Here is a 25,682-nt window from a genome sequence, read left to right as displayed (position 1 = left end):
ATTACTCCCACAGGTTACTGACATTATCATACAGAAAAAACCAAAGAGTTATTTTTTATTTATATATTTATGTATATATGCCCCATGGTAAGCAACCAGCAGCATTTTGCTGAGTTTATTTTATATTGCACTAGTGAACAGACCACGTCCTGAGCCCATGAATGTCAAAAGAGGTTTTAATACTGCTTTCAGTCTACTTCAAATCATTCTAAAAGGAGTTGGTCTATATTTACATGATGGTGGCAAAGAAAGTGCTAATTGTTTTAATTCACTCCCCACATAGGCTGAATCTGGACTATGATTTGCAGCCTAGCCTGATTTGAGCAAAGTGGCAAGAATTTACTAAAAAACTCTTATTAATCAATACCAATTTAAGATGCCTTTCCATGAGCATAACATCAGCATTTTGTTTAGGATTCACTCAAACAGTTAATAGTTATATATCATCTTAGAATACAAGGCAATTTTTTTAGCCCCTATCATATCACTTGGGTGTCTAATTAGCTATATAACTTAGTACTAAAATTATTACTGGCCAGTTTTGAATGTACCTTAATATGATGATCAAAAAAATTAATATCCAGTTAAGATACATTGGATCTGACTCTTCTATGCCTTGAAGTTTGACCATATAACTTAACATTTCACCTTCATATTCAACTTGTGTAGCTATCCATGGCATAAGCTGCAAGGCAGAACAGAATCAGACTTGGTTTATTACATTACATTAAACGTCCTTATTTCTATTAAACATTCTTTCATTGATGTCAGGCCACGCTGCAAGGAGGAGATTTTAGTACTACTTTTAAGCTATTTAACAGATTTTAAACCAGGGTCAAACTATACTTTCAATATCCTAGAATGTGCTAGTTGCAACCACAATGTTATTTTTTTAAAGTTAGTTTACAAGTTAAATAAATAATAAACCTTCGGCTCATTCCCTGGTAAGCCTTGTATGCTACAGCAGTATTTACTATGAGAGGAAGCAAGAAACAGATCTCAAACATGTCTATCCAAAATACACCGCATTATGCCAGTGAAAAACTGCCAAAACAAGGGTGGTGCCCGCAGATTTGAACACCAAGTTGGACCTAATACCTGTAGCAACCTCTGCCTCAGTTACGAGGATGCTTTGCTGACTCAGTGGGGTTTTTTCCAAAATTTTTCAGCCAGCCAAGCCTTGGTTTCCATACAACTTCAATCCTTCACCTTCCCAAAAGACTAAGCAGAGATATGTGCAAACTCTCCACAGAAATCACGAGATGAGCTCCTGTTCTCCACTCTTCAAGCCTGCTTTTACTGTCAGGCACTCCTGAATGGACTGTAACAAGGATGAAATTATACATAAGGAACCCACTAAGCAGAATACAAATCATGGCATGAAATTGGTTCCTGCAAAGACAAAAATCTAACGCCTAATCGGCAATGTTTTTTGTATTTCCAACAGGAGGTGGCTTTCTATGATTGATTAACTGATTTTCAATAAGCTAGCTGCCTGTTCCGGTATATTGAAAATAAATTAAAAAAAGCTTTAGCTCCCGAATTGAAGGGAACGTGTAGCTTTTTGAAGGAGTGTCAGTATCATCTTTGTGCTTCAATTTTTTTCTGTTGACATCACACAGTAGAACTTTGAGAGGCCTCAACCCAATTGTCTAAATGAAAATAACTGCAATGAAATCTGCCCGACTAACAGAAACAGCGCTGCTGAAATAATCTGCCCAAGTCTGACATTATAAAAATGGGGTTTACATTGATTTTAGCAGTGCTACTCATCATATACTCCATGTTGCTGATAAAAATGTATCTTCATAAAGTGCTCAGACATATTCCTCTTCTCCACTACACTTCTTATAGTACATATATTGACAAGCGATGGTATAGAATCAGGCCACTAATGAGGTATAAACCAGACTCATTATTTGTTTTGTTTACTTTTTAAACTCCCTTAGTCCTCCATAATGTCCAAGTCAGCATTTACATTTTGTACCTCTCTCTTTGAAAATGTCATCTATGGAAATACACCAAAGCATCTATTTCACCCAGTCCTGTGAGGTACGTCCTGAATTGAATTGTGAGTTGGATGGATTTACATTTTTCCCTGAAGTAGAGACTTTGTAGCATAGCACATGACAGATACAACAGAGGGGAAGAGACATTTAGGTCAGACCCCTACCACAGCTCAGATCAAATCTCCATATGCAACAAAGATGACCTTAGCTCCTAAGTGCTTCCTGAAAGATTCATAGCAAATAACCTATGCCAGTACTTCATTGGAAAATGTTACGAAGCTCTGAAATACTCCAGCAGATGTTTCGCAGAGACAGAGAATCTACAGATAAAGCTAGTGTGGCTTTGTCACTGAACAGGGACCTCCTCTTTTCTTAGCAACTACAACTTAATCTGTATTCTCCTACTAAAAGGATTGCAATAAAGCTCTATATAATGAAAGAACAATTAAGTCACTTACGTTAAGTGCAAAAAGTCACAATTTGATAATGATCCACTAATTTCAGCAAAATAAGACACTAATCACCCACAGAAATCAAATTTGCACTGGTAATGCGGTGAACTGGGCCATGCTGAAGCAATTCGGAGATGTTCATTAACTCTGCTTCCATATGCTACCAACTCACAGCGTGTTTCTGGCTGAGATGCTCTGAGGCTGGGAGGAGATTTCGTTACCTCTTGTCTGATTTCTGTCATGTCACTCTGTACCAGGAAAGGCAGATTCTGGATTCACAAATCAAGCTTATTTTATGGGTTTCCAGCCAGACAAGTACTCCTGTCCGGCAATCAAAAAGAAATCAGGTGCTTGCTGAAGCTAACCACCAGTATCGAACCTGCTACAATTAAATTTAAGTAACAGTTAAGAGAAATTAAAATGCTAACCACTGGCCTATCGCTGCCTTAGCTGTGCCAGAGCGACAACAGCTATACGTGCCATACATTACCCAACCCACACAGCAAAGGGCTGCCCACACAAACCGCCTCTCACACAGCAACTAACTCCCCCAAAACTTGCTGCTATTCAGAACCTGATGATGCTCAAGGACAAGTTGAATTATTTTTATCTTTTTCGACAACACTGTCTATGCCCCAAATAAATGTTGGTCATAAAATACAATGGATTTTTTTTTTCCTCGTTGAAAGATTTATCTAGGAAAACAGCGCATCTATAATAATAATGATTGATACCCAACAGCTACTTAATCCCATGAAACTCACCTGGAGCCTCCGAAGGAAAATGCGGTCCCGTGTGCTTCGCTCACACCACCAGGTGGCAGTAGCAGCCCAGCTAACCGGCCCAGCAGCCGCCAGCTGCGGGAGCTGCTTCCTGCCCTTCCTCCTGCCACTCAGCACTACCCCGAGCTTTTTGTAATTCGTCAGCACTTCAATTCGGTGTCAGACTAACCATGTATAATAATAAGAACAACCACAGCTATTCCTATTTAATGAGAGAGTCCAAAGATTAGGTCAAATCTAAACAGCTCCCGAGAATCCATGAACAATCGCTTCCAACCTTGCAAATCCTGCTCTCGCTGTGCAGAAGGCATAGCTGCCTCATGCAGGCTGTCTGCTGGGTTCACTCCTGCAAACCACCTCCCCTTCCGTGTATTTTGGTTCAGACAGGTGACAGTGTGGCCCTGAATCTCCCAGTACCTGTAGGCTACTCAATAATTTTCTGCTACCACAGGACACCATTACTGTTTTATATCTTCATGGAACTTGCTTATGAAACAATGCTACATGCCCTCATGTAATTGCACACAACACACTTCTACCAAATGCTGCATCTATGCTCAAAACCAGAGGACATCTGGGAAAGCAGAAAAAGAAGGTGTTTTTGATGACCTGAGATCAATAGATGTATTCCAGGACTGTACTTAGAAAGCTAGATCAGAAAGGATGCTTATATTCCTCAGCTTTCAGTGGGTTTTCCATGTGAGTTAGGACCCAATAATCTTGTTTTACCAATTATTTTGTTTAAGTTTGATCAAGAAGCAGACATGGCTTGGTGTACTGAAATTAATTCCCATTGCAAACACAAATATAGTTGCAAGCATCACACCGGATTATGATGCTGTAAATCCAAAAGCAGTCTGGCCTCACCAGTATCCCATTTGGAATTACAATAAGGTAGGCAACAATCATAGTCATTGATCTCCACCTGCTTTTCAGACCTACTTACAGGATGATCCTGCGCACTGAGTGACTTAAGACTGCCAGTAACTTCCACCTCCACCAAGATCAACAGGGCACTCTTTCCCTAGCAGCCATGCTTCTGGCTTGCATGGATTAACTCACTGAGCAAATCAAAAAACATTTTATATGACCCTAAAGCAGACCTTTAATAATTTGCACTGTAGCTACTACTCTCTGCTAAGATTCTTCTGTTAAATGAGCTGGATCTGCACCCATATCTCTTTCCACATCAGCTACTTTAGAGACAGCATAAACACCCAGGTCTCAGGAGTTATCAGTCCTTCCTGACCTGAACTAGAGAAACCATTTTAGCAAAACACGCCACCTGATTATTTCAAACCAGCTATCTCACAGACAACCTCTCTCCTGCGTGTTGCTTCATCTACAAGATATTAACCAATTCAGATGCACATGATAAACCACAAAACCCTGCCAGTTCCACACAACACAATGACCTAGAAAAGAGCTCAGACCTCACCCCCCTCCAGAAGGAATGCCTACCTGAAGCCTCCCACTTCTTCCAGCACAAGCCCCCTCCCCCCCCCCTTTCCTGCTGTGGAGATACACTGGGAAGCAGAAGGGAGGGAGCCCACTTCCATGTGCAGCTCCTTAAGGCTGATTAACAACAGCAGCCAGTCCCACCCAGCTTAATCAGGAAGAGCTGTTAGCTGGCTGGGAGGGAAAGAGAAGAAGCCAGCTGCAAAATGTTAAGGCTGGTCCACTAACCAAGGGAGTGGTTGAAGCATTAACACTTTATCAAAAGTCTTATCCCAAGACTGGGGAAAAAAAATGTAACTGAAGACAACAGAAGGTGGTGGAAAGAAAAGGAGGAAAGGGAATTTTATTTTCTTGCTTTCCACCGGTCACTGTGGACTTCCAGAACTGAGCACGTTCATTCTTAGGATGTAAAGGATTTATCTTGTGGTAGGTAAAACCAGTTGCCATCTTCTTGTCAGAAGAACAGCTGTTTAAATGCAAGTTACACACCAGGACTTCTTGTCTCAACTTGCTTTGGTCTTTAAAACCACTTCCAGTACTGTCTGCAATTTTATTCATAAAGCTAAATTATGACTTTAACTGCAAGATATATTCTGGCTCCATCAGAATTTAAAATAAGAAATCAGAACATGAAATTACCCACTGACTCCAGCTGTAATATACTTGTTATTTCACACTTTCACCTGCACTCATTGCCAATTCAGTTCAAACATGACAACTTGAAAATTGGTTTTAATCACAACTAATACGTGGAGGTGTCCCCCCACTCCCTTTTTTGTTCCTTATATCTCATCAACACCAAAACCAGTGATGTGTAGAGTGGTGGAAGGAGAGTCAATTACCTCCTGAAGGTACTCCAAAGCACCACACATCTGAGCAACAGGCGGCAAGCTCTGCAAAACAAAACCAGTACCAAGAAACCCAAAACACACTTTGATCTCAACTATTCTTCTGGGCATTCAGCCCCAGGCCTAACACTGCAGCTATTCACAGCATCCACTAATACTTCTACACCATTCCTCAGAAGGAGGACTAACATTTTCCTTTCAGTTTCTAACCAGCCGGCCCTCCCCATAAAAAGACCATGTAAGTAGGGGTTTGCTCTGTGTTCAAAACGGTAAAATTTGCAAAGCTAAACACTAAGTCAACCTGCTGCACACAGCAATACAGTAGCTCTAGTTCTCTAGAAAAGAAGCTATCTTTAAACTGCAGTAGCAATGTGAACTGCATAAATTAGCATAATTGCAGCCTTCACAGAGAGTTCTCCGTTGACTGTGTTACATGGTACGAATTAATACTCTGCAGATTCCTTGCTTCTACTAACACGGTCAATCATGCAATTCATGGGGCTTAAAATCCTCTTTTTCAGCACTCCAAAAACCTCAACGGCCATTTTTACACTTCTTTCTTCCTTTTCAGAGCAGAACTATTGAAGGCTTGGAGTTTCATTACACATCTCCTAAGGTCTTCATGTGTAACTGGTGGTTATGAGGCTTCGTAATGGCAGGACATCCTACTATTTTCTCCGCTGGTGATTTTCTCCTTGTGGGCAGATGGCATCAAAGTGGAGTGCAGATGGTAACCCACAGCCCACAACTCCTCATTATAATTTGAAATAGTGTATGTGCAGCTTTTCAGTTCTTCTCTTTAAATCCTCTTCAGCATTAGAAGATAAATTGCTTTTTTCAGAAGGCACAGTCAAAAGCAATGATACCTGTCTATAGCTGAGAACCTTCCTCTAACAGAGGCAATGATGTGCCTTCTATCTTCACAAGTTTTAATAAAATCTATAAATAGTTAGTGGAAAGGATTTTATATCAAGTATCTCTTACTTTAATTCAAGCATTACTTTAAGAAAAAAATAAGGAAAAAGGAGATCATATTGAGGCATGAAGGCTTAGGAGCCACACAGTTAGCTATTTAAGGTCATTTCATGGCTCCAGGTATCACTTTACCTGAGCTGCTTGGAATTATAATGGATTTATCTCTGCAGAACACCTGTGAGACAAGGCAGTTGCTGCAGACCAACTGCAGCGGGAAGTGAAGTGACTCATCTGAAGCTGCATTGATGGCCAGTGGGTCTTGATGGCTCACACACTCACCACTCCATCCTCCCTCCCCTCTGACGACTGAAACCCTTCCTGACAGGGAGGCACAGCTCAAAAGGAAGGTGCCAGAAAAGCTAGTCTTACCATTTTTTCAAGCTTTTTCACAGCATGTCCAGTCTGGTGGAACTGGCTTTCCTAACCTTCTGACCAGTTGGAAAAGTCCTAAAAACATCGAGCTAAAAATACATGTGGTGGAAAATAGCAAGGAATGAAATAATAAGCATTAGAGATCAAGCCTCGATCCCTGAAAAGTTTGTATTAACCAACGGAAAAGGGTTAAAAGAAATAAACTTATCCCTTAGTTATAAAAAGAAAACAAACAATACTTAAAACACTCAAGTGACATGGCTGATGAGGATTTACTAGCTTGCAGTCAGCTCTCACACAGCATAAATTAAAAGCTGGCGAATTTGCTCCCGTTCCAGGAGCCTAGAGTCAGACTTGATAAACACAAATAGCATCAATTGTTGGAAGTTTTGACCTAGTGCCTGACAACCAATTCCTAAACCACACTACCTCAGCTGTAACGGAACCTTCTGAACTGCCTCACAAAATGGTTTCTGTCTATTTAAAGGATGGATACATGTTGCTTAATATATTTACTGCCTTTAAGAGTTTACTTGCCATCAGCAAGCCTCTTCCTCAAATGGATAAAATTATTTGCATATTATACATCAAAAACATTCAGATATTGAACCCAGTTATGGTATACATACACTACAATGTAAATGATTTGCCCATACAATACAGGGCTACAATCTACCACAGCATGCAGGAATGCTAATGATCTTACACATGGACAACACAGGATGAAATAATGAAGTGTTTTATCACTGAGGGCAATTCATCTTGTCTACATTCATGGAAGATGATTATAGGACATCATCTTCTTAGTGGCTTTCCTTTCACAACAAAAATGACAGTAATCAGTTTTCATTAGGGAAGAACTGTCCTTTCTGTTGTACCAATGTGACTTTCATGTCCTATACACCAAATACAACACTGAAGTCAATTGAATAACTACATAGTATGTTCTAACACAAAGGTTTATGAAGGATAATAGAAATGCTTAAACTTCATACGCAATATTTAAGGATTTACGCATGTCAGAAGAACTTAACAGATACGTTTTCTCTATAGCTTAATGACTTGTGCTTGAAACTAGTAAGGGTCTTCAGATCTGACCATTTGAAACTGCTGTTCCTTAAGCTCAAGTCATGACTTGAGAGAATAAAACATTTCCAGAGGAAGAGAAAGCTCCACCATAACCGCCTTAAGGAAGAAAAGTCCATCCTCACCGCACGATACACTACGGTTAGTTCAAAGGCAGAGCTCTTTGGCACGCGAGGCCCATTGCCCGTGGAAAGACAAGAGAATTTTGGCAGAAGATGAAATACTGTGCCTGCATTTCTGATGCAGTAATGACTCTGTGTGACTCTATCACATGTCTGCTCCTCTGCGAGAAGCTGAATCTGCCTGTGACAAGGTCAATTTTGAGAAGGGTTGGTATTAAAAGATTATGGTCCCTCCATCCTCTCACTGAGGCTATGCTAATTATTTCAGGGGAGCAAAGGAATTATTTGATCCTCCAACTCTCCCTTCCCTCACAAGGTGACTCCATCTGCCAGCACAGCACCCAGAGGAACGGCATGGCACATCCTAATTCCGTAATTGTGGCATTAGCCATTTTCAACCTTGAAATTTAACCCTAAGAAATTGAGTATGCAGTAATCCACGTAATCCAGGCCTCTACACCTGTCCCTCGTCCAACTAATCTCGCCATCCTTCATCATGTCACATCTTAATTCAGAGTCCTATCTGCTAAGGTCAGCGTAAGTGGATGCTCAGGAAATCGCAACAAGTACTTGTCACACAGTAACACCAATTATTTCCTTCGTGAACTCTGCGAGACACAGAAATATCAACAGAGAGCAAAGCCCTTCCCTGGCGACGCATAAATGATCTCTACAAATGTTCCAGGAAGCAGTGAAGAGACAGAATAAATAAATAAATAAACGCAGCACAGTCCTGGATAATGCGATCTGCTGGTATTAAGTTTTCTCCTGAAGGAGTTAAGTATATACCAGCTGCTCTACATTAAACCGAGCTGGCATTTTAAATCATGCAAATTAGCTGAGCTACCATCCGTTTCAGCCCAGCATTTAACACTATTGCTATAAACGATGCAAAGTACTGGCCAAACCAAGCCCTGCCATTTCAGCTGCTGTCAGAGAAGAAAGAAGGAGGGAGGGTAATGGCACCGAGTGATGCTGCAGCTATTCACAAGATGGTTTACAAGAGACTCCTTCTACCACAGGTATTGTTTGCATGACTGAAACATGCACATGTGCATGGGAAGCCTGAGGCTTTTAATTGTTGAAAATCCATTTATATAAACTGTGAAGAAGTGCAGCAAAATTTTCTAAAATTAAATTATTTGCCAGTGGAACACTTACATTTCAAATCTCTCTTTGCTTAATGCTGTATAATAAACGCTGAGTGAATGTGACGGGCCATCAGCTCAGAAATGCTGACACTGCAGCGTACAGGGAGCCGAGGGTGGCATCAGTCCCCACCATAATGTCTCACACCAACAGGCATTTCTTACACTATGAAGATAATAAATAAAAATATGTGTTTGTTCAATGCAAACCCCTTTTCTGCTGAATCTCAGAGAGCTCAGGAGGCAATAGAGGACTAAACCTTATCTAGTTCAGGTTGTTGTAGCCAAGAGATTAAGTTTCAGCACAAATCTGAAACTGCAATAGGAGAGTAAAGGATCTGCTATTAAGTAGTCTAGGAGCTTTAAAGACTGGTTTTTTGATTTCAGGTTCTCTCATATGCTTTTTTTGCTCCCCCCCCTCTTCTTTTTTTCTCCTTTTTCAAGTGCCTACTGCAGAGAGTAACCTTGCTCAACAAGGGGCAGCTGGAACTGATTCTCAAGTTAAAAATAAGGTACAGCTGCCTTGCTATCCAACCTGCCAAACCAAACCGCTGGTGGTATGACATCCCACTGCCCAATACTGTGTGTGCACCAGAAATCACTCGATGCGGTCCAGGTGAAAGGCCAAAAGGCTATCTCTTTCAGGCAACCAAAATTAAAATCTTCATTGCTGCAGTGAGGGAAGTTTGGATCCGACTGCTTGGAAACAGGATCCTAGGCAACGGCTGCTCTTCCCTCTTGAAAAGCAGAAAGTGGTTTTGTTTTGTCAATTAAAGCAAATTCATTAGAATTCCCCTGGTGAGGTTGTGTAGGGATAAATGGGATGCCGCTGCCTCCCCTTTCCAGCTCCATGCTAAAGGATAGCACCTTTTTGCCAGCTTTCCTTGGCAGTACTTGTTTGGTATGTTACCCTGGAGGATCAGACCCCTGTGTGCTCCAGAGCCCATCCCGGAGGAGTAAAATGCAGCAATGCTGAAAATACTGCTTCCCAAAATAATCCATCCCAGTTAAGCCACGAAGTCTGGAATACATATGGCTGTCCTGAGAAGCAGACTGACCCATGGTTTTTGAGCAAGAAAAAGAAACACGTTTCTAAGCTATTGCTTCAAATAGCTAATACACATTTGATCTTGAAACACACATGACATTTTTAAAATTAGTTTTGAAGACTTAAATATCCATAAGATTCTTTGAAATGAAGAATAGTTTATAACTGAATCAAATTTGTCTTACCAGACCAATCCATTAATTATGGTGTCTACCAGCTATCATCAAAGTTGTGTACTGATCTTTGTGGATGCAAATGTGTCCTCTACAACTGCTCCAAGTATTTAACCTCTGACACACACATACACATTCCGGTCTCAGATTAGATTTCTCTAAGGAAATAGAACTTTTCATCATGCTACATTAGCTTAAGGAGGATTTCTGACTCCAAAAGACATGACACAAATCTTTTTATCGGCTTGATTTTACAATACTATGCCTGATAGTTCTGCATCTGCCAGAAGAAACAGACTTGCTAGACCCCTTGTACAAGTTGATTAGAAATTACTTCCTGGTAATTAGTGTCATAATCTGAGAAAGAGCCAAAATAGATATGATGTGGAAAGACAGCTGTTACAGTCTTTTAGAAATACTTATACAAAAGCAGTATTTAGCTTATTGGTACTAAAGTTACCTGTAGTTTCTAACAGTGGACATGGCTAACGAAAAAGGAATCCACTTCTAGATATTTGTTTCAAGATATACAAGTGTAATGAAGTCTCAGTATCCATGCTCACCATAAAATGTCACACAAGCTAGACCAGCAACACAAAATCCTACTGGGGTATTAATTTTGTTCTACCAATGGGCAAGTATATGGAATTAATAGATGGTAAAAATACCATATAAAAATAATTTCTGGTCAGCACTTGTAGTAGAATTTAGGTGATCTTATCAGGGAAGATTCATCTCATCACATGAAACAAAAAGGTATTACTAAAACAGTCTTCACCACTGAGAACATTTCTCTATTGTCCAAATGACAGATCTACCCTCAAATGGGTTACAAGGAGGCAGAGATGCCAGGAAAAATTACAGATCCTCACATGTTGTGGCAACCACACTCAAAATCCCCTTAGTTTGAAGAAAAGCCTCTAAAGAACTCCATGACAGTCACATAATACATAAAATTACAATTCCAGCCTGTCGTACACCTCTTCCACTTCTTCCAAGAACAAAGCATGGGTGTCCTCAGATAGCCATCCTAGAAAATTTTCTTCCTATACAAGTCTAAAAAATGTAGTTGCCTATTAGCAAAAAGGCCTTGTCAGCTTCTACAGCGTTACTATGGAGACAAGGAAGTACATGGACATGATTGAGGAAGTCAGTTGAGTGCTTCTGTTTGGAGAAAGTATAGCAGATCAATAAGATCTCAGCACCAACAACAGCTAATTCTGCATGTCAAAGGTTGGTTTAGGTTTTGGGGGGATTTTGTTTGGCTGTTTATTTATTTATTTGTTTATTTATTTAATGAGAAAGCCTGGAAGTGTATAACTAAGTAACATTGTTGTCAGGCAGGCGAGACCAACATCTGTGGGTTTCTCCAAGAAGGCTTTACAGCCCAGTCCTCTATGCCCCTGGGACCATCACATCTAAGAACCCATCCTTCTCCCACCCAAGGCATGGAGGGAACAGCACATCAAGTACCTCAGCCTCCACTCCTGTAAGCTTCTGGAGCTCGAAGGAACAACTAACAGTATTTACAAGTCTTATGAAGAGGCAGACTTCCACTTTAAAAGGAAACGCTGATGAATCCATAAACTTACTGCCCAAGAGTTCATGTTTCACAGACTCCGGACCATGTTTTCTCGTCAGGCATAGCACTAGTGCTACCAACCCAGCTCCTGCTAATCCCTAGCTCCTTGGTCTCTGCAGTCCATAGGTGTTCCTTCTTGAATGTATAAAATAAAATCTCAACAACTACTATTGGAAAGCAGCACATGGACTCTCTTTACAGCTACTAGTTCCTCCACTAAAGCCTTGCTACTGTCTGATACCTACAGGCAATTCTGAAATCTACACCACAAACACGAACTCACTACTACACACTTTTGTATTATACCACGGTGGTCATTACATAAAAGACAAGACAGAAGAAATGGACAATATTAGTGACAGAACAGGTAAAATAAGAAGATTTAGGGACTCCTTCCAACTATGACAGAGATCATATGGCAACTTCTAACCATAGCTGTAGAGAAAGAACCCACATAAGCTGAGACTGCAAAGAGGATGTAAGAAAACTTTCAAGACAAGGGACAGACACAGGGTAAAATTTAAGAGGCCATGGGAGTAAACAAGACATTGTCAAAATATGATGGTATTATGGTCCAAAACTGAACACACGCAGGGGAAAAAGTCCTGGTAAAAGTGTATTTTGAAATCCAGAAGTTAGATATTTTTTCCTTTCATGTATTGTTTTCCCACACATTGCTTCCAATTCTAAAATAATCCAAAAGTAAATTGAAAAATAATCCAAGGATAACACACCTAAAAATACTTTCAAGAGGAAAAAAAAGGTGGAATCAGAGTAAAACTTCAGATCTCAGCCTGTTTTAAATTAAGTGACCTGTTTTCTCAATTATTTGTTTTGATAAATGGTTTATTTGTTTTAAGTTTTAGCCGTTATTTCCATGCCTATGCTTTGCAAAACTGAAGAAACTGAGAATGTTTCCACAAACTATTTCAGAAAAAAACAATTTCCAGATAAAATTAGAGGCATACAAGTAAGTGCCAAGTGTTTGACTGAATTCCAGTTCTTGGTGAATGGAAAACCAGCAGCTTCCTGTTACAAAATGTACCAACAGTTCATGTCTAATAATACACATAAAATCTGACCATTTATATACTTCAAATATAGATGTTTCTAAAAATAATATTCAAGAAGGGTATTTTTAGCCAGGTGAACTTCTCAGAAGAATGAAATTCTAGTGTTTGCTGCAAGGAAAAAATAAATTAATGGGTTAAATTTTAAGAGCATCTCTTGATTTATACCAGAATAGAAATAGAAGGTTTTGCCCCAAAGCTTAAATAAGCAGTAAGCAAAAGGGAAAAAAAAATGCAAGGACAGAACACACATCCTTCCATTAAAGGCCCAGCTATCGCTTCATTCAAAACTGTATCTTCTTAAGCAGCACTTACAATCTTTATTCTGTGTTTCAAGTTTGGGAAGATTAGACAAAATAATTAGTGACTGAAATCCCTCCTTAATTTCTTCCACCTTGGTAGGAAAAAGGGAGTTGTAGGCTAAAAGCATTACAATACAAATTAAAGAAATTTAAATCTAGTGGTGAGATAATCTAGAAACCGATATTACAGAGCGGACAACGTTTCTCAAAGGAAATAAAAAATAGTCAAAACCAGCTCTCAATTTCCAAAACTAAGAACTGAATCCAATTCACCCTTCCTATCTCAATAAAATAAAGGCTTTCTTTTCTGATTCCCTCTGGAGAGAAAAAAAAAGAGCACAGGTGGTTTTGGTCTGGTAATTTTCTTTCTTTTTGGCACTTCTCAGATGCTTGAAACTTTGGAAAGGTTCACGTTTTGTTTACCAGACCCCTCTATGCAATTTGATTTTTTTTTTTGAAGTAAAACTCAGGCTTAGTGCTAGGAATTTTAAAGAGCAGTATGTATTGTTCTCCTCTACTAATATCCATGACGCTCTCTGCATCTCCAGGAGACTCCTTTAGGATAGGTTTCCTATTTCATATCACCTGATTTTTGATGAGAGTGTTTTGCAGAAGAGTAGAGAATTACTTTCTGATGAGCTCCATAAAGCATGCCAGCGTGGTTTTCAGCCACTAAGAACACTTGCACAGCTCCAGTGGTGCCTGTGCTCAGTCTATGACACACACAGATGCTTTTGCCTTTCAGCTTCCTCACATTACACTTGCTTTTCAACTTAAAATTATTTTATCCATATTTGTAGATTGACAAGTTAGATATTTCAGCTAGCAGCTGGACAGGTAGAAAGACTTAATGCTTCTCTACTGAAGCCAGTTTCAGCTCAAACAAGCCTCCAGCAGAGACAAAGTGCCTAACAGAACTGAAACCCAACACATGCATCAAGAAAGAGAAGTTCTGTGGAACACACAATGGACAAACCATCTAGGAAGAATAAGAAGCAAAATTCTAAAAGCTGTTAAAGAAATTCACAAGTGCAGCCAGGGAGGCAAAGGCAGGCAGGGAGGGACAGCAAGGAAAACAACTAAAATAAAAAAAAATTAAACTTTTTCTGGTTAGAGGACAGCTGGACCAAAGTGTCCTGCTTGGGTGCTGCCATACATCTCCTGTCAGAAAAGAAGGTGATAAAAATTACTTGCTAAAACAGGGACAAAGAAAGAGAGAGTGTTCACTTAAGAAATGCAATTTTTTGGAGTAAACTAAGAGTTTCAAGGACACAGAGAGAACATGAACACCATATGCATAAGCATTTGGAACTGATTAACAAGTAGCTGCAAAGGAGAAAGATAATCTGATAGCCAGGGGACTAGCCAGTTATTCTCTATAGCACTGCAGGCTTTATGACCTTGAGTAAGTTTCTTTGTGCCTTAGGTCTTTGTTTACAAAATAAGAACAATATCCCTACCTCTAAGTAGTGCTCTTAGGTTAAGTATATTAAAATTCAGAAGCCCCTTAGATATAAAGTATTAGCAGAGATCAGAGAAATAGCATAAAAAAATGCATAAATCAAAAGCAAGAAAAAAAGGTCATATGAAACGAGTACTTCAAAAACACTACCATGGACTGTAAAAACTTGGGTGAATTCAACAGCAGCATTATTAGCACAACTATCAATATCTTTGGGAATCGTATCTTGGGCAATTCAACAATAAAGGTACTGAACTTGGGAAGGAACATTACATGATGACCAAATGCTCTTTTACTCAAGAACTGTCACAAAGTGAAATCAGAGCAAAAAAATTTTTCACTCATTTTCCAAAACTGAATGGAACTTTGCATCCAAGTGACCCTTTGCATATTCTAAATGAAAACCCAATGATGAAAGAACCTCCTGAATTTCTAGTGTATTGCAGACAAAGATACCCAGTTTTGAACTGAATTCTTAAAAAAGGTCTAGGCAAAATGAAAAGAGTTCAGTAGATAGCACAAAGAGTTGTAAGTGGTCAGGAAATCCTGAGAGAAAAGGTTAAAAGAATTAGGTTTGCCTAATGTAGAGAAAAAGAGAAGTGAGGGAGAGCTTAACACCGAGCGAGTACCTGCCTCCCATGTCCACCAGGAGAGAATAACTGTCAAACTTTCAGCAAATGAATATTGCTAAGAAGTCTGCAAAGAAATGATGAGTCCCCCCTCGCCCTGCCAAATGTTAAGGACAGTTATAGGTACCTGCTGAATACATATACTTTAATACAAGGTTACACAGATGCCTGTCAACTTGAAGAGGTTTCGTAGAAGGGTGGGACCGATGACTTGGTAAGGTCCCGGTGCTTTCAGGACTGCTACAGTTTGTTAACATACAGTAATGACTTCTTAGGTTCTCCAGAGAATGAAAATCAAGAAGCTAGAGAATACAACATAGCAGTAATAAAGATAGTAATTAAATCCTCTGTCTCCTTCGGTGGCTTCCACATAACATGGCAATAGACTGTATTCCTGGAACGGTATCTTTGTTCTTGCATCCTGCACAAACGATTTTACCATGCTCATGGACTTCTAATTGGCAATTACTTGTGTCTTAAATAACTAATGCAAATTTAGTAGCCAAATACATATGAGTTTTTCAGAATAACTAACAAACACCATTTTGTATATGAGAGATCACTATCTTGCTATCTACTTGACGGAAGTTTCTCTGGTAACAAAGTTAAATATTTCCAAAACAATGCTCTCTAAATACGGGTACAATTTATTGGCGGTGTTTTCAAATTAGATAAAATAAGCACCAGTGCAACAGTAGGATAGTGTTGTGCACAACACAGGGGATTTAATATGGAAAAATGAATGGAGTGTGTATATCAGTAACAATAAATTAGGAATCATACAGACATGATTCACCGACCTAAGATTTCCGACTAGCATTTACAATGGGTTTGATGGTAAAACCTTCAGACCTTTCTCTGGAAAGTGCCTCTGAAATACTCTGAGGAATGCTTTTTATAAATTGCACAGCATTTTAAGGAACACATTGCCCTTATATGGCATTAAGGCACAAAACTTACAGTTACTATAAAATCCAGCTTACACATGTAAAACCATATCAAGAACAACAGCACCAAAAAGCAAGATATTGAGAAGTTTTCACTGATACCATATTTCTCAAGTGGGACACATTAATTGTCAGCAGGTTTTAAAAAAATGAGTACTTTAATGAATACCACCTGCAGTACCCATGTTCTCTGAACAATCAGGCTCAAGACAGGTACCACCTGGTACCAAGAAAAGCTCATGAACCTAGCACTGGTGTGTAAGTGGCTTGAAACATGCCAAAACAGCATTAGGATTTGGTCTAGCATCTTCACATTGTGACTTCTGGCCTACGTCTTAGATACAGCCTCTTCTCCAGAACAGTCGGTAAACAGTGCAGGGAGAAAGGCATCCACAAATTCAAAGTGGAAATGTATATACACCATGATGGAAGAGAAAAAGTTGTATGTACAAATAATCTGTTTTATCCCTCCCACCACCTCCTTCCCTACAAGCAGATGTCCTAAATATTAGGTCAAGTTACTCTCTCTCTCTCCTTATTCTGTGCAGGCAGCTGAACGTATGTTATGTAGTGCAAAGCACCAACTTCAACAGGATTAAAAGTAACTCCCTAAAATACTCCCAGAACATCCTGTGGCTTGCTGATTATGAAACCCTTCAGAGATACAACAGGAGTCTGAATTCCCTCGTGTTGAAATAGAATCTGAACTCAGATAGCCTACTCTCTGAGCGAATGCTCTAACCGCTAAGCAGTTGTACAAAAGCAATGCTTCCCTGCCACTTGTGTTGAAAGTGGCCTGATATCACCCCTGGTTTTGATAGATAGAGCTTATACCTCTAACTGTAAGAGAGAGCTTGGGGATGCAAATTCCAAGTTCAGCCTCAGTAAGGGATACAGCACAAGTTAAATAGATTTCAGTAATTTTTATTTCTTCTCTTCGGTTTTTTGATCCCAGTCTCTCTTTAATTCTCCCTCCACCCACCTAGGAGCATGTTACACCCTATGTCTTTCCTTGTGGGCTGCAAACGCCATGTGGAGACCAAGATCTAGAAAAGACAGGTGCCAAACCATTCAGTATCAGTCCAACCTGTAGATCTAAAGTCAAATTGCCACAACAAGAATATAACTTCCCTCGCTTACAGGGGATGCCAGATGCCTGCAACGTAAAATGGTGAGGGCCACAGCAATGCTTAAGATAAAATACCCAGACAAGCAGGTGATCACCCTCATAGCACATGTCGCCATCCCTGGAGGTATTTAAAAGACATGCGGACATGGCACTTAGGGACATGGTTTAGTGGTGGACTTGGCAGTGTTAGGTTAATGGTTGGACTTGATGATCTTAAAGATCTTTTCCAAGCTAAATGATGCTATGATTCTTGAGATATTTAGTCCTAGTGCAGTGTCTAAGATTAAACCTTACTAAGCTTATTATCAGAAAGCACCTCTATACCTGAATGTAGCTGAAGGTTTTCCAAGATAAAAATGCTTCAGCTGCTGACATACTATCTGGCAGCTGTCCATCAATCCTGTTCCTCCTCCCTTGGGAGGGAGGGACGGCAGAAAAAGAAAAGAACAGTGTCCTTGACAGAACTGATCTGGAAAAATCTCCCTTTAGATACAGACTGACGTTTCAAATTACTACCTTGAATGGCAAAAACCTGCATGCTTATGTGGGCAGAGGGATCAAAGTTGGGTCAATAAGAATAACAAAAAAGGACTGTGTTTATTCAAGATAATGGATAGTGAAACAAGTATCACTGGTTCACACCTTAAAAGGTGCTGGTCATCTGCTAAGACTGCTACCCAAATGAGGTTACCGAGAGTGACAAAGCTTAGGATTTCTCCAGCTGCTGAAGTTACCCAAAATGCAAACTAATCTGAAATGCTTTGACCCAGAATCACTCCTTCTTTAAATATAACAAGTCTGCATGAAGACCCTTTCATCATCAGGATAGGAAAAAATGGGGTTTGTTCCATGTCTGTATAAGAGTTAAAAACACCACAGTATTCCCCTTACTGATGCAAACAGCTACCACTAGGCAGGATCTCTTGGATTATAATGTTATAAGACAGAAAAGTATTTATGAATAACAATCACTTTTGCAGGAATGTAAATTTCTGTGCAGAAACCAAGGTGTGTCTGAGAGAAAGAGCAGCATCTAATGTGATTTTGCTGACATTTCACAATCACAAGGAAAGACTCCTTGCACAAAGAAAAAAAAAATACTTGTTTCTCTAAGAACAAGATGTGATGCACAGGTCAGTTTGACTGTTGCTACCACCCTACCACCAATACTTGTCTGCCTCCTTTTCCTGCTCTGAGTCCCTCAGGAACTGCTAGAGTCATATTCATCTGGCCTGAGCAGCCCAATACGTCACCGTGCCTACCAGCAATGAAAGTGCAGCACATCCTAAAATTCAGGGCACAGGGCCAAACATGCCCAATCAGTAGTCACACTTGTCTTAAGAAAATAGGGTTACCAGGCCATACAGATCAAAATCTAGATGGTAGGGATGATCCATTATTCCTTGAGGAAGAAAAAGAAGAAGGGTGGAAAAAAAAAGTATCTGTCATCTTTTCCCTATCCCAGTATAATGGTATCACCTTCTACTGGGCTCAGATACTGGTAGAATCAGCTTGCAATGTACATGGCTGTTGCCAAAGTGCATCACGCTGCTATACAGCATCTCTATATAATGGTCATCAATTCTGCTTGCTGCAGCATACCATCTGCTTTGCTCACACCGTAGTACGCTAACACATACTATCTGCTTACACTGCTGTTGAGCACACTGGGGCATCAGCGGTACAAGGCAATCCAAGCCATGCCAAAAATGTTACTGTGCTGACAATAATTGAACGAGCTGAAGAGCTCCCTATACAGGAAGCAGCATATATAAAAATGTTAGAAAGCTAACACACATTAAAGGGAAATCTAAAAAATGCATATTGATCGTGTGCTGCATCTGCGATGTCATGCACATACAGCATTAAAACAGACAATTCCACTTGAGTGTTCATTTCCTACATGATCTATATAATTTAGCTGCACGGAGAATGACATGCATATTGTAATTTAACATCAAACACTGCCTTCCATTCACTCCCCACACAACTACAAATACACAATGTTCACACAACTAATGCTCCAGTACAGTACATGATCAAACACAAAACACAGTCATGACAACCAGCAATCTTTCCCCATCCCGGGCACACAACCCAGCCATTACAATTAGCACCTAGAGAAAAAACACAAAGAACACACCCCATAAACAACAACGCTACCGTCTCCCTTCCGAAAATCCCCCAAGTTCAAGCAAAGGCAATAGAGATGGCAACGCAGGCAAACAGCACAGAGAGTACCATCCCTCACCACCCCACCATCAGCTCCACCACGCTGACAAAATTACAAAATCATCCCTTGGTAACACATGCCACTGTGTGGAATATAAAACATCCCACCGCTGTAGACAGATGTTATTACACACACACAGATTATACCCCCTCTCTCACTGCTGTTCACACCACTGCTATCTCCCTCAGAAAACCTGCTGCACGCATTCAATATAGAAACAAATCTTCACATACACCTCCCCAACATTTGCTGCCTTCTAACCTGTGTGTCAAATCCATTTTCTACCGAGCTACTCTTCCTTGGTGGGAGTCCATCTCCTGCGTTTTCTTGTCCATTAGGAGATTTGAGAGGAATCTGGCTGGAATACAATGGCTTCGTCACCTCCACCTTGTTCCCAAACTTCAGGTAACAGGGCTGCGGGATGGTCCTGGCTGTTGGGACATGCAGGATTGGAGCAGCACTGTGTACGGGTTTAGGTAGTCCCGATTTCATTTTGGAGGCTACCAGGATGGCTGGCATTTTCTCTTTCTGCTTTCCTAACACGTTTCTGTCAGCAGCAGCACCAGCAGAGACAGCAGGCAGGGAGAGAGAAAAGCACAGGTTGGGGAAGCTGCTCTACACTAAAGCAGCCTGGTTTACTGCAGGGATCTCCAAAACCAGCTTAGCATTTAAAACCAATAAAAAAAAAAAAAAAAAAAAAAAAAAAAAAGTAGACAGAAAAACAACACACCACTTTCAGCCTAAAATATCTCTCAGCTTTATGCCAGCCTTCCACCTGTTTCCTCTAATTTTATTTTCAGTTCTTCACCACTGTCCTCTTTCCTATTTCTGCTGTTATTTAACTTGCTCCTTCCTTTCTCTGGCTGACTCCTGTAATTTTCTTCCCTGGAAATGGGAGACTTTCACTCCATTATCTTGTCACTGCATCTCCAATGTGAGGCAGCCTTTTGGAATAAAAAAAACCCGAACCTGCTGCTGCATATGCTTCCCCTTCCGTATGCACTAGAGAGCGAGCGAGTGAGCAAGCAAGCAGGATTTCCAGCTTAAGATGTCTTTCTTCAGTCTTAGCCAAGAAGCAGATGTAGCTCAGTGTGTTAATGACTGATGCCCTTGGATACCAGCCTTAGAGAATCAAGCTTCTTAAGCCTTAAGAGCTGTGAACAGGACAACGATGCTGGAGCTGAAGGAGAAACGTCCACTGACAGCAATTTTAAATCAAAATATGCCAGTGGCCACAGAATTTCCCGGCTCCCCCAGTGCTGATCATGAAAACATGGAGGGAAAAAAAAAATATTAAAAAAAAAATAATCATTTAGCTGTCAGAGGGAAAGGAAAGCAGCTGCCACCTCATGTTCCCCTCCCGCAGTGGAGCGGGTCCCCGCGATGCGCTGCTCAGCGCATCCTGCGCCTCTCCCGGGCAGGCTCCGCGGGCGGGGGGCGGCCGGGCGGGGGGCGGCTGCCTTGCCGGCACGGTGCAGGCAGGGCGGCCTCCCGATTGGTCCTGCCTGCTGCAAGCAGGAACAAAAAAATAAATAAATAAAAAAATCAAATCTCTTTCTCCGCAGGGGGAGGAGCGGTTTCAACTCCCGCGGCGGGCAGGGAACTCCGCGGGTCGGTGGGGGCTGCGCGGCTGTGGCGGTGGCGAGATGCCCCTGGGGCTGCGCGGAGGGAGCTGCGCGCCGGTTTCTTTTTGAAATTCTTTAAAAAAAGGAAATAAAGCACTTTCAAATAAAAACACCTGGAGATGACTCATTGTTCGTTGCTATTCGGGAAGACTCCCGCTGCCAGCATCAACAGGAATTTGAATAAGCGCAGTGAGTAATCCAGCCCTATTATAGCAACACTTGGCTTTTAGGAGTCTTTCTTTTGGCGTCACAGGTTCCTCCTCACGCTGCTCTGCAGATGCCCTGATCCGTTACAGCCCCCAGATCCCTCATTCCTGCGAGGCATTACACATTTCAGAGCTGCACGTATCTCTCTTTCCACCCACAGAGCACCGTCCTGGCCAGCAGAGCGTTATCAGCGTGGCAACTCGAGGCACCAAGAGATCGGTGCCTCTGGACTCATAGCGGGGTCTTAGCACCGTGATATGCAGGGCCACAATGCCTCATTTTCAGGTAGCCTGTAATGGAAGCCAAAGGTTTTGAGTTACCACATCGGCTTCTTAACATTATATACAGGGAGGGGAGGGCGCCTCAGAATAATATTCACAAAGCCAACACAAGATGTGGAAGAGAAAGGTGCATTTAAATCACATCCTCATCACAGCCCCAGGTATCACTTTATTCCCCAAGCAGGGGCACCTCCTTCAGCTCTGCATTCTCACCTCACCCACTGCCTGAGGTAGGGACAGTAGCAATCCCAGCAAGCAGAGTGAAGCAATGAACCTAACCTCGAAATATTTGAAATACACACTGGCTCAGCTTCCAACGCATGGAGCTACTCAGCGCGACAGAGGAAGCACAGCCCCACCACCCTGCCCCACCTAAGCTGCGAGGAGCGCTCAGAGAAGGAAGGCTGAAGCACGCTCCGTGACCCATTCCAAGGGGAGCTGTATCCTGCCTCTTTGACACCCTGACTTTTGGGAAAAACTTAAATGTCCAAACCCCAGGTTTTTACACCGGAGACTCTCAGACAGAAAAACGAGGCATATCTGGATTGTAGAAATTTAGATGTTTCTGAACCTACAATCCTCCAGGATTAGGCGGCAGGATTGGGATAGCATTTTAGGACATGGAAATGGAAATCGGATGAGACCTGCATGCTGCATCCTTCTGTAGATGTCATCTTCAATGATTTATCCAGGGTTACATAGTAAGTAAGTGGCAGAACTGGAAATCAATCAAGTAGAACTTGTGTTCTACCCATTATAAAGTACTACTCTTCCTCAACATCACAACGTCAAACAGTCCCTCTCCATTAACAGAACACAGTTCCAGAAGACATTAGCTGTACTACATGATGTAGTTTGTTGTTGTTGCTGGATTGGGGTTTTTTGTTTGCCCTTTTTGTTTTTCTTTCTTTTTTTTTTTTCTTTTTCAGATAGCCCACATTAACTAGATTATTTAAACTCAAAAGCAAAGTCTGGACACACTGTCACTGCAGTCTGCCACCTCACTCACTTAGCACTGCCCTGATTTGAGCACCTTAAATTCCCACAGTACACATGAAGCTCACGTCAACCACAGTTTTTTGGTTATTGCTGGGATCTTTCAGCACATCTGCTTTCACATAGACCAGCTCTGCAGGCTGGTTTGTATTAACTCAAAGAGAGTAATTTTTTTTGTTGTTGTTGTTTTTACAAGTAACTGCTTTCACCCTAGTCTCTTTATCCACTAATCTCAGATTGGAAACTGCACATCTCTGCTCAGCTGAGATGGATCTTCTAATGTTTACACCCTTGTCGTAACACCTTGCACAGCATCAGCTTAAACACAACTATATAGAAAATTTCAAAGCCCTGCAACCTGATGAAAAAAGTCAGATTTACCATATGAAAGGACTGGTAGTTATGGGAGCAGAAATGTGTCAAATGCTTTGACACCATTTCCATTGTTCAGTGCTGAAAACTCAGCCTTGCTAGCTAAAAGAAGGTTGAGCTGAGGTATGAAAAACTTGAAAAAGATCCAAGTCTGAAAACAAGGCTAATTTTAGGTCTGTAATAAAATATAGTAATGTTTAAAAGCTATTAGAAGATCTAATTGACAGCTTTATGTTCTGTTCTTCACTTACATGTTTTATGAGGTTCAGGCCACCAATCCCAGATGCACAGAACTTGCCAGTTTTTGTTGTTCTGTTTTCATTTTGGAAAACTGGCTAGGTTACAGGATACCAAAACAGTCACACAGTTAATCTGAGCAAAAGAAAAGGATTTCTTCCACTGCTCCTTTAACAATTATTGAACCTGATTCTTTGATGATGGTGGATTGAATATTCCACAGCTAGAGGAAACGATTTGATTTCTTGGTGTGCAGCCCTGCCTACTGAAGTGAGGATGAAGATGGCGTCTTCTGAATACACTCAGCCTGTGCCCCTGCAGTTATTTCGCCAAATCAGTAACATGGACCCCTTCTTTACCAAAGCTTAATGTGAATTCCTGGTGACACATTTGAAGAGTGACCTAGAATTACTGCTTCTCTTATGCATTCAGTAAAGAGCAGCTATATTTAAGAGAAAAGTTTGCATTAATAATCAATTGTCATCTAATACCTGGGAGGGGTTATGTTATGCATATTTTGTTTTATATATCCAAATACTACAGCACAATGCCACTGAAATGCAACATACCGTATGCAGTGGCAGTGCAGCCATACCATGAGGTCATAAATTGTTAACACACCACATACAGGCTATATCTGCAAAGATGGGCAACATCAGTTCTGGTCTGTCTTTGGAAATGACTAATTTTTTGTTTGTGTGGTTGGTTTGTTTGTTGGTGTTTGTTTGGTTTTTTTAATAAGTAAATTGATTTTACCCAGGTTTAAGACTACAATATTTAAAAGAAACTACTTCTCTTGGACAGCTGATGGGATCTGGGAACCCATCTTCCTTCTCTTCTTTGAAAAGCCCAAACAAATGTTTCTCTTCCCCTGTTTTGAATAATGCAAATTTCTGTATCTGTATAAGATGAGTAATATTAAAAAGCAGGCAAATTACCTAAACAAAAAGCAAGAGCTTCATTCCTTCCTGCCACAAATGTCAGATAAGCCACTAACTAGGGGAATATTCCCTTGCAGCTTTAAGTCTGATGAGTATCTTGGCCTGAATAATCACAGCATCCCCCCTTATCTGCTTATAATCCAGCCACCCACTCCCCAGATGGGGGAATATGGAGGGAAAAATGCTATAAACAAGCTTTCTGCTTCCCTGTTAGGAGAAAACAAACAAACAACCCACCACACACAAAAAGCTTGTGACTTGGTTCATAGGACTGATTTCTAAGCTCAGGAGGTGCCATTGCTCAGGATTTAAGCTGTGGCTACTTAGCACCACATAGCATCATCTCAAGGGCCAAGACTCCGGTGTCGAGAACTGGCTTAATATTTTCAAAATTTTAGTGAGCAGACTCATGTGAACTGGAGTGCTTAACGCATCAGTAGAAAACATTTGAACACTCTGTAGCTCAAGAGCTTGTAGACAAGTCAGCACATTGCCCAAAACAAAGCCAGTAAACAGAACAAAAACCAGGGTCGACTGCTCTTGAACAGATGATCGTTATGAATGAGATGAATGTTTCTGGAACAGTGAAACCATTGAAGCTGCCTTCATTGCTCGTACACTAACAATTAATAACTGAACAGGCTCTCTAGACCCAAGTGGAAAGAAAATACCTATATGGATCGCATGTGAGTATTGCAAGTAAAATTAAAAGCTTTATGAAATGTAGCAAAGGATTAGACAATCAGACCTTCCCTTCAACTTGTGGTTAATATCCATCCTGAACGAAGCCAAGTATTACATTAGTGTAAGTGAAAAAAGTATGTCGAATTACTATATCAATTAGAACACGTCGTTAACTGGTCTGGTGATTCAGAACTGCTGATGGAACTAAACTCAAAGCTCAAAAATACCTTGATCAATGCTATCCTTGTCTTTTAAGCATTACAGATGTGTCTGAAATCTCCCAGAAAATCATTTTAAGCTGAGGTGAATAGTCCTAAAATGTCACTATGTACTGTCAGTATCAGCAGAATTAATCTTGCAAAACCATTCTCATCGAACTTTACTACTGCCAGGCCGCCAGCTGTCCTATAGACTGTGGGCATATTCAGCCTTGGCGCGATTCCATCAACTTAAGTGAAGTTATGACAGGAATAAATATGGACCTATTTTTGGTACTGCAGACATTTTGCATA

The 25,682-nt window shown here is 40.8% G+C and overlaps 1 protein-coding gene across 4 annotated transcripts in view; it reads right to left on the bottom strand.

The window, feature by feature from the left end:
- Window positions 1-25,682, bottom strand: part of NAV2 (neuron navigator 2) — a 266,799-nt gene that overhangs the window by 202,678 nt on the left and 38,439 nt on the right. For all 4 annotated transcript variants that reach the window (XM_080405389.1, XM_080405385.1, XM_080405386.1 and 1 more), the window contains exon 1: window positions 20,089-25,682. This exon is cut by the window's right edge and continues 38,439 nt beyond it. In XM_080405389.1, the coding sequence (XP_080261515.1) occupies window positions 20,089-20,346 (258 nt within the window). In that variant the 5' untranslated portion in view covers window positions 20,347-25,682. The remainder of the gene's footprint in view (window positions 1-20,088) is intronic.

The sequence above is a fragment of the Falco punctatus genome, assembly GCF_963210335.1.
Source record: "Falco punctatus genome assembly, chromosome: 10".
NCBI classification, from domain to species: domain Eukaryota; kingdom Metazoa; phylum Chordata; class Aves; order Falconiformes; family Falconidae; genus Falco; species Falco punctatus.
Note: the sequence above shows the minus strand (reverse complement) of the source record. Positions and strands in the feature narration are given on the sequence as shown.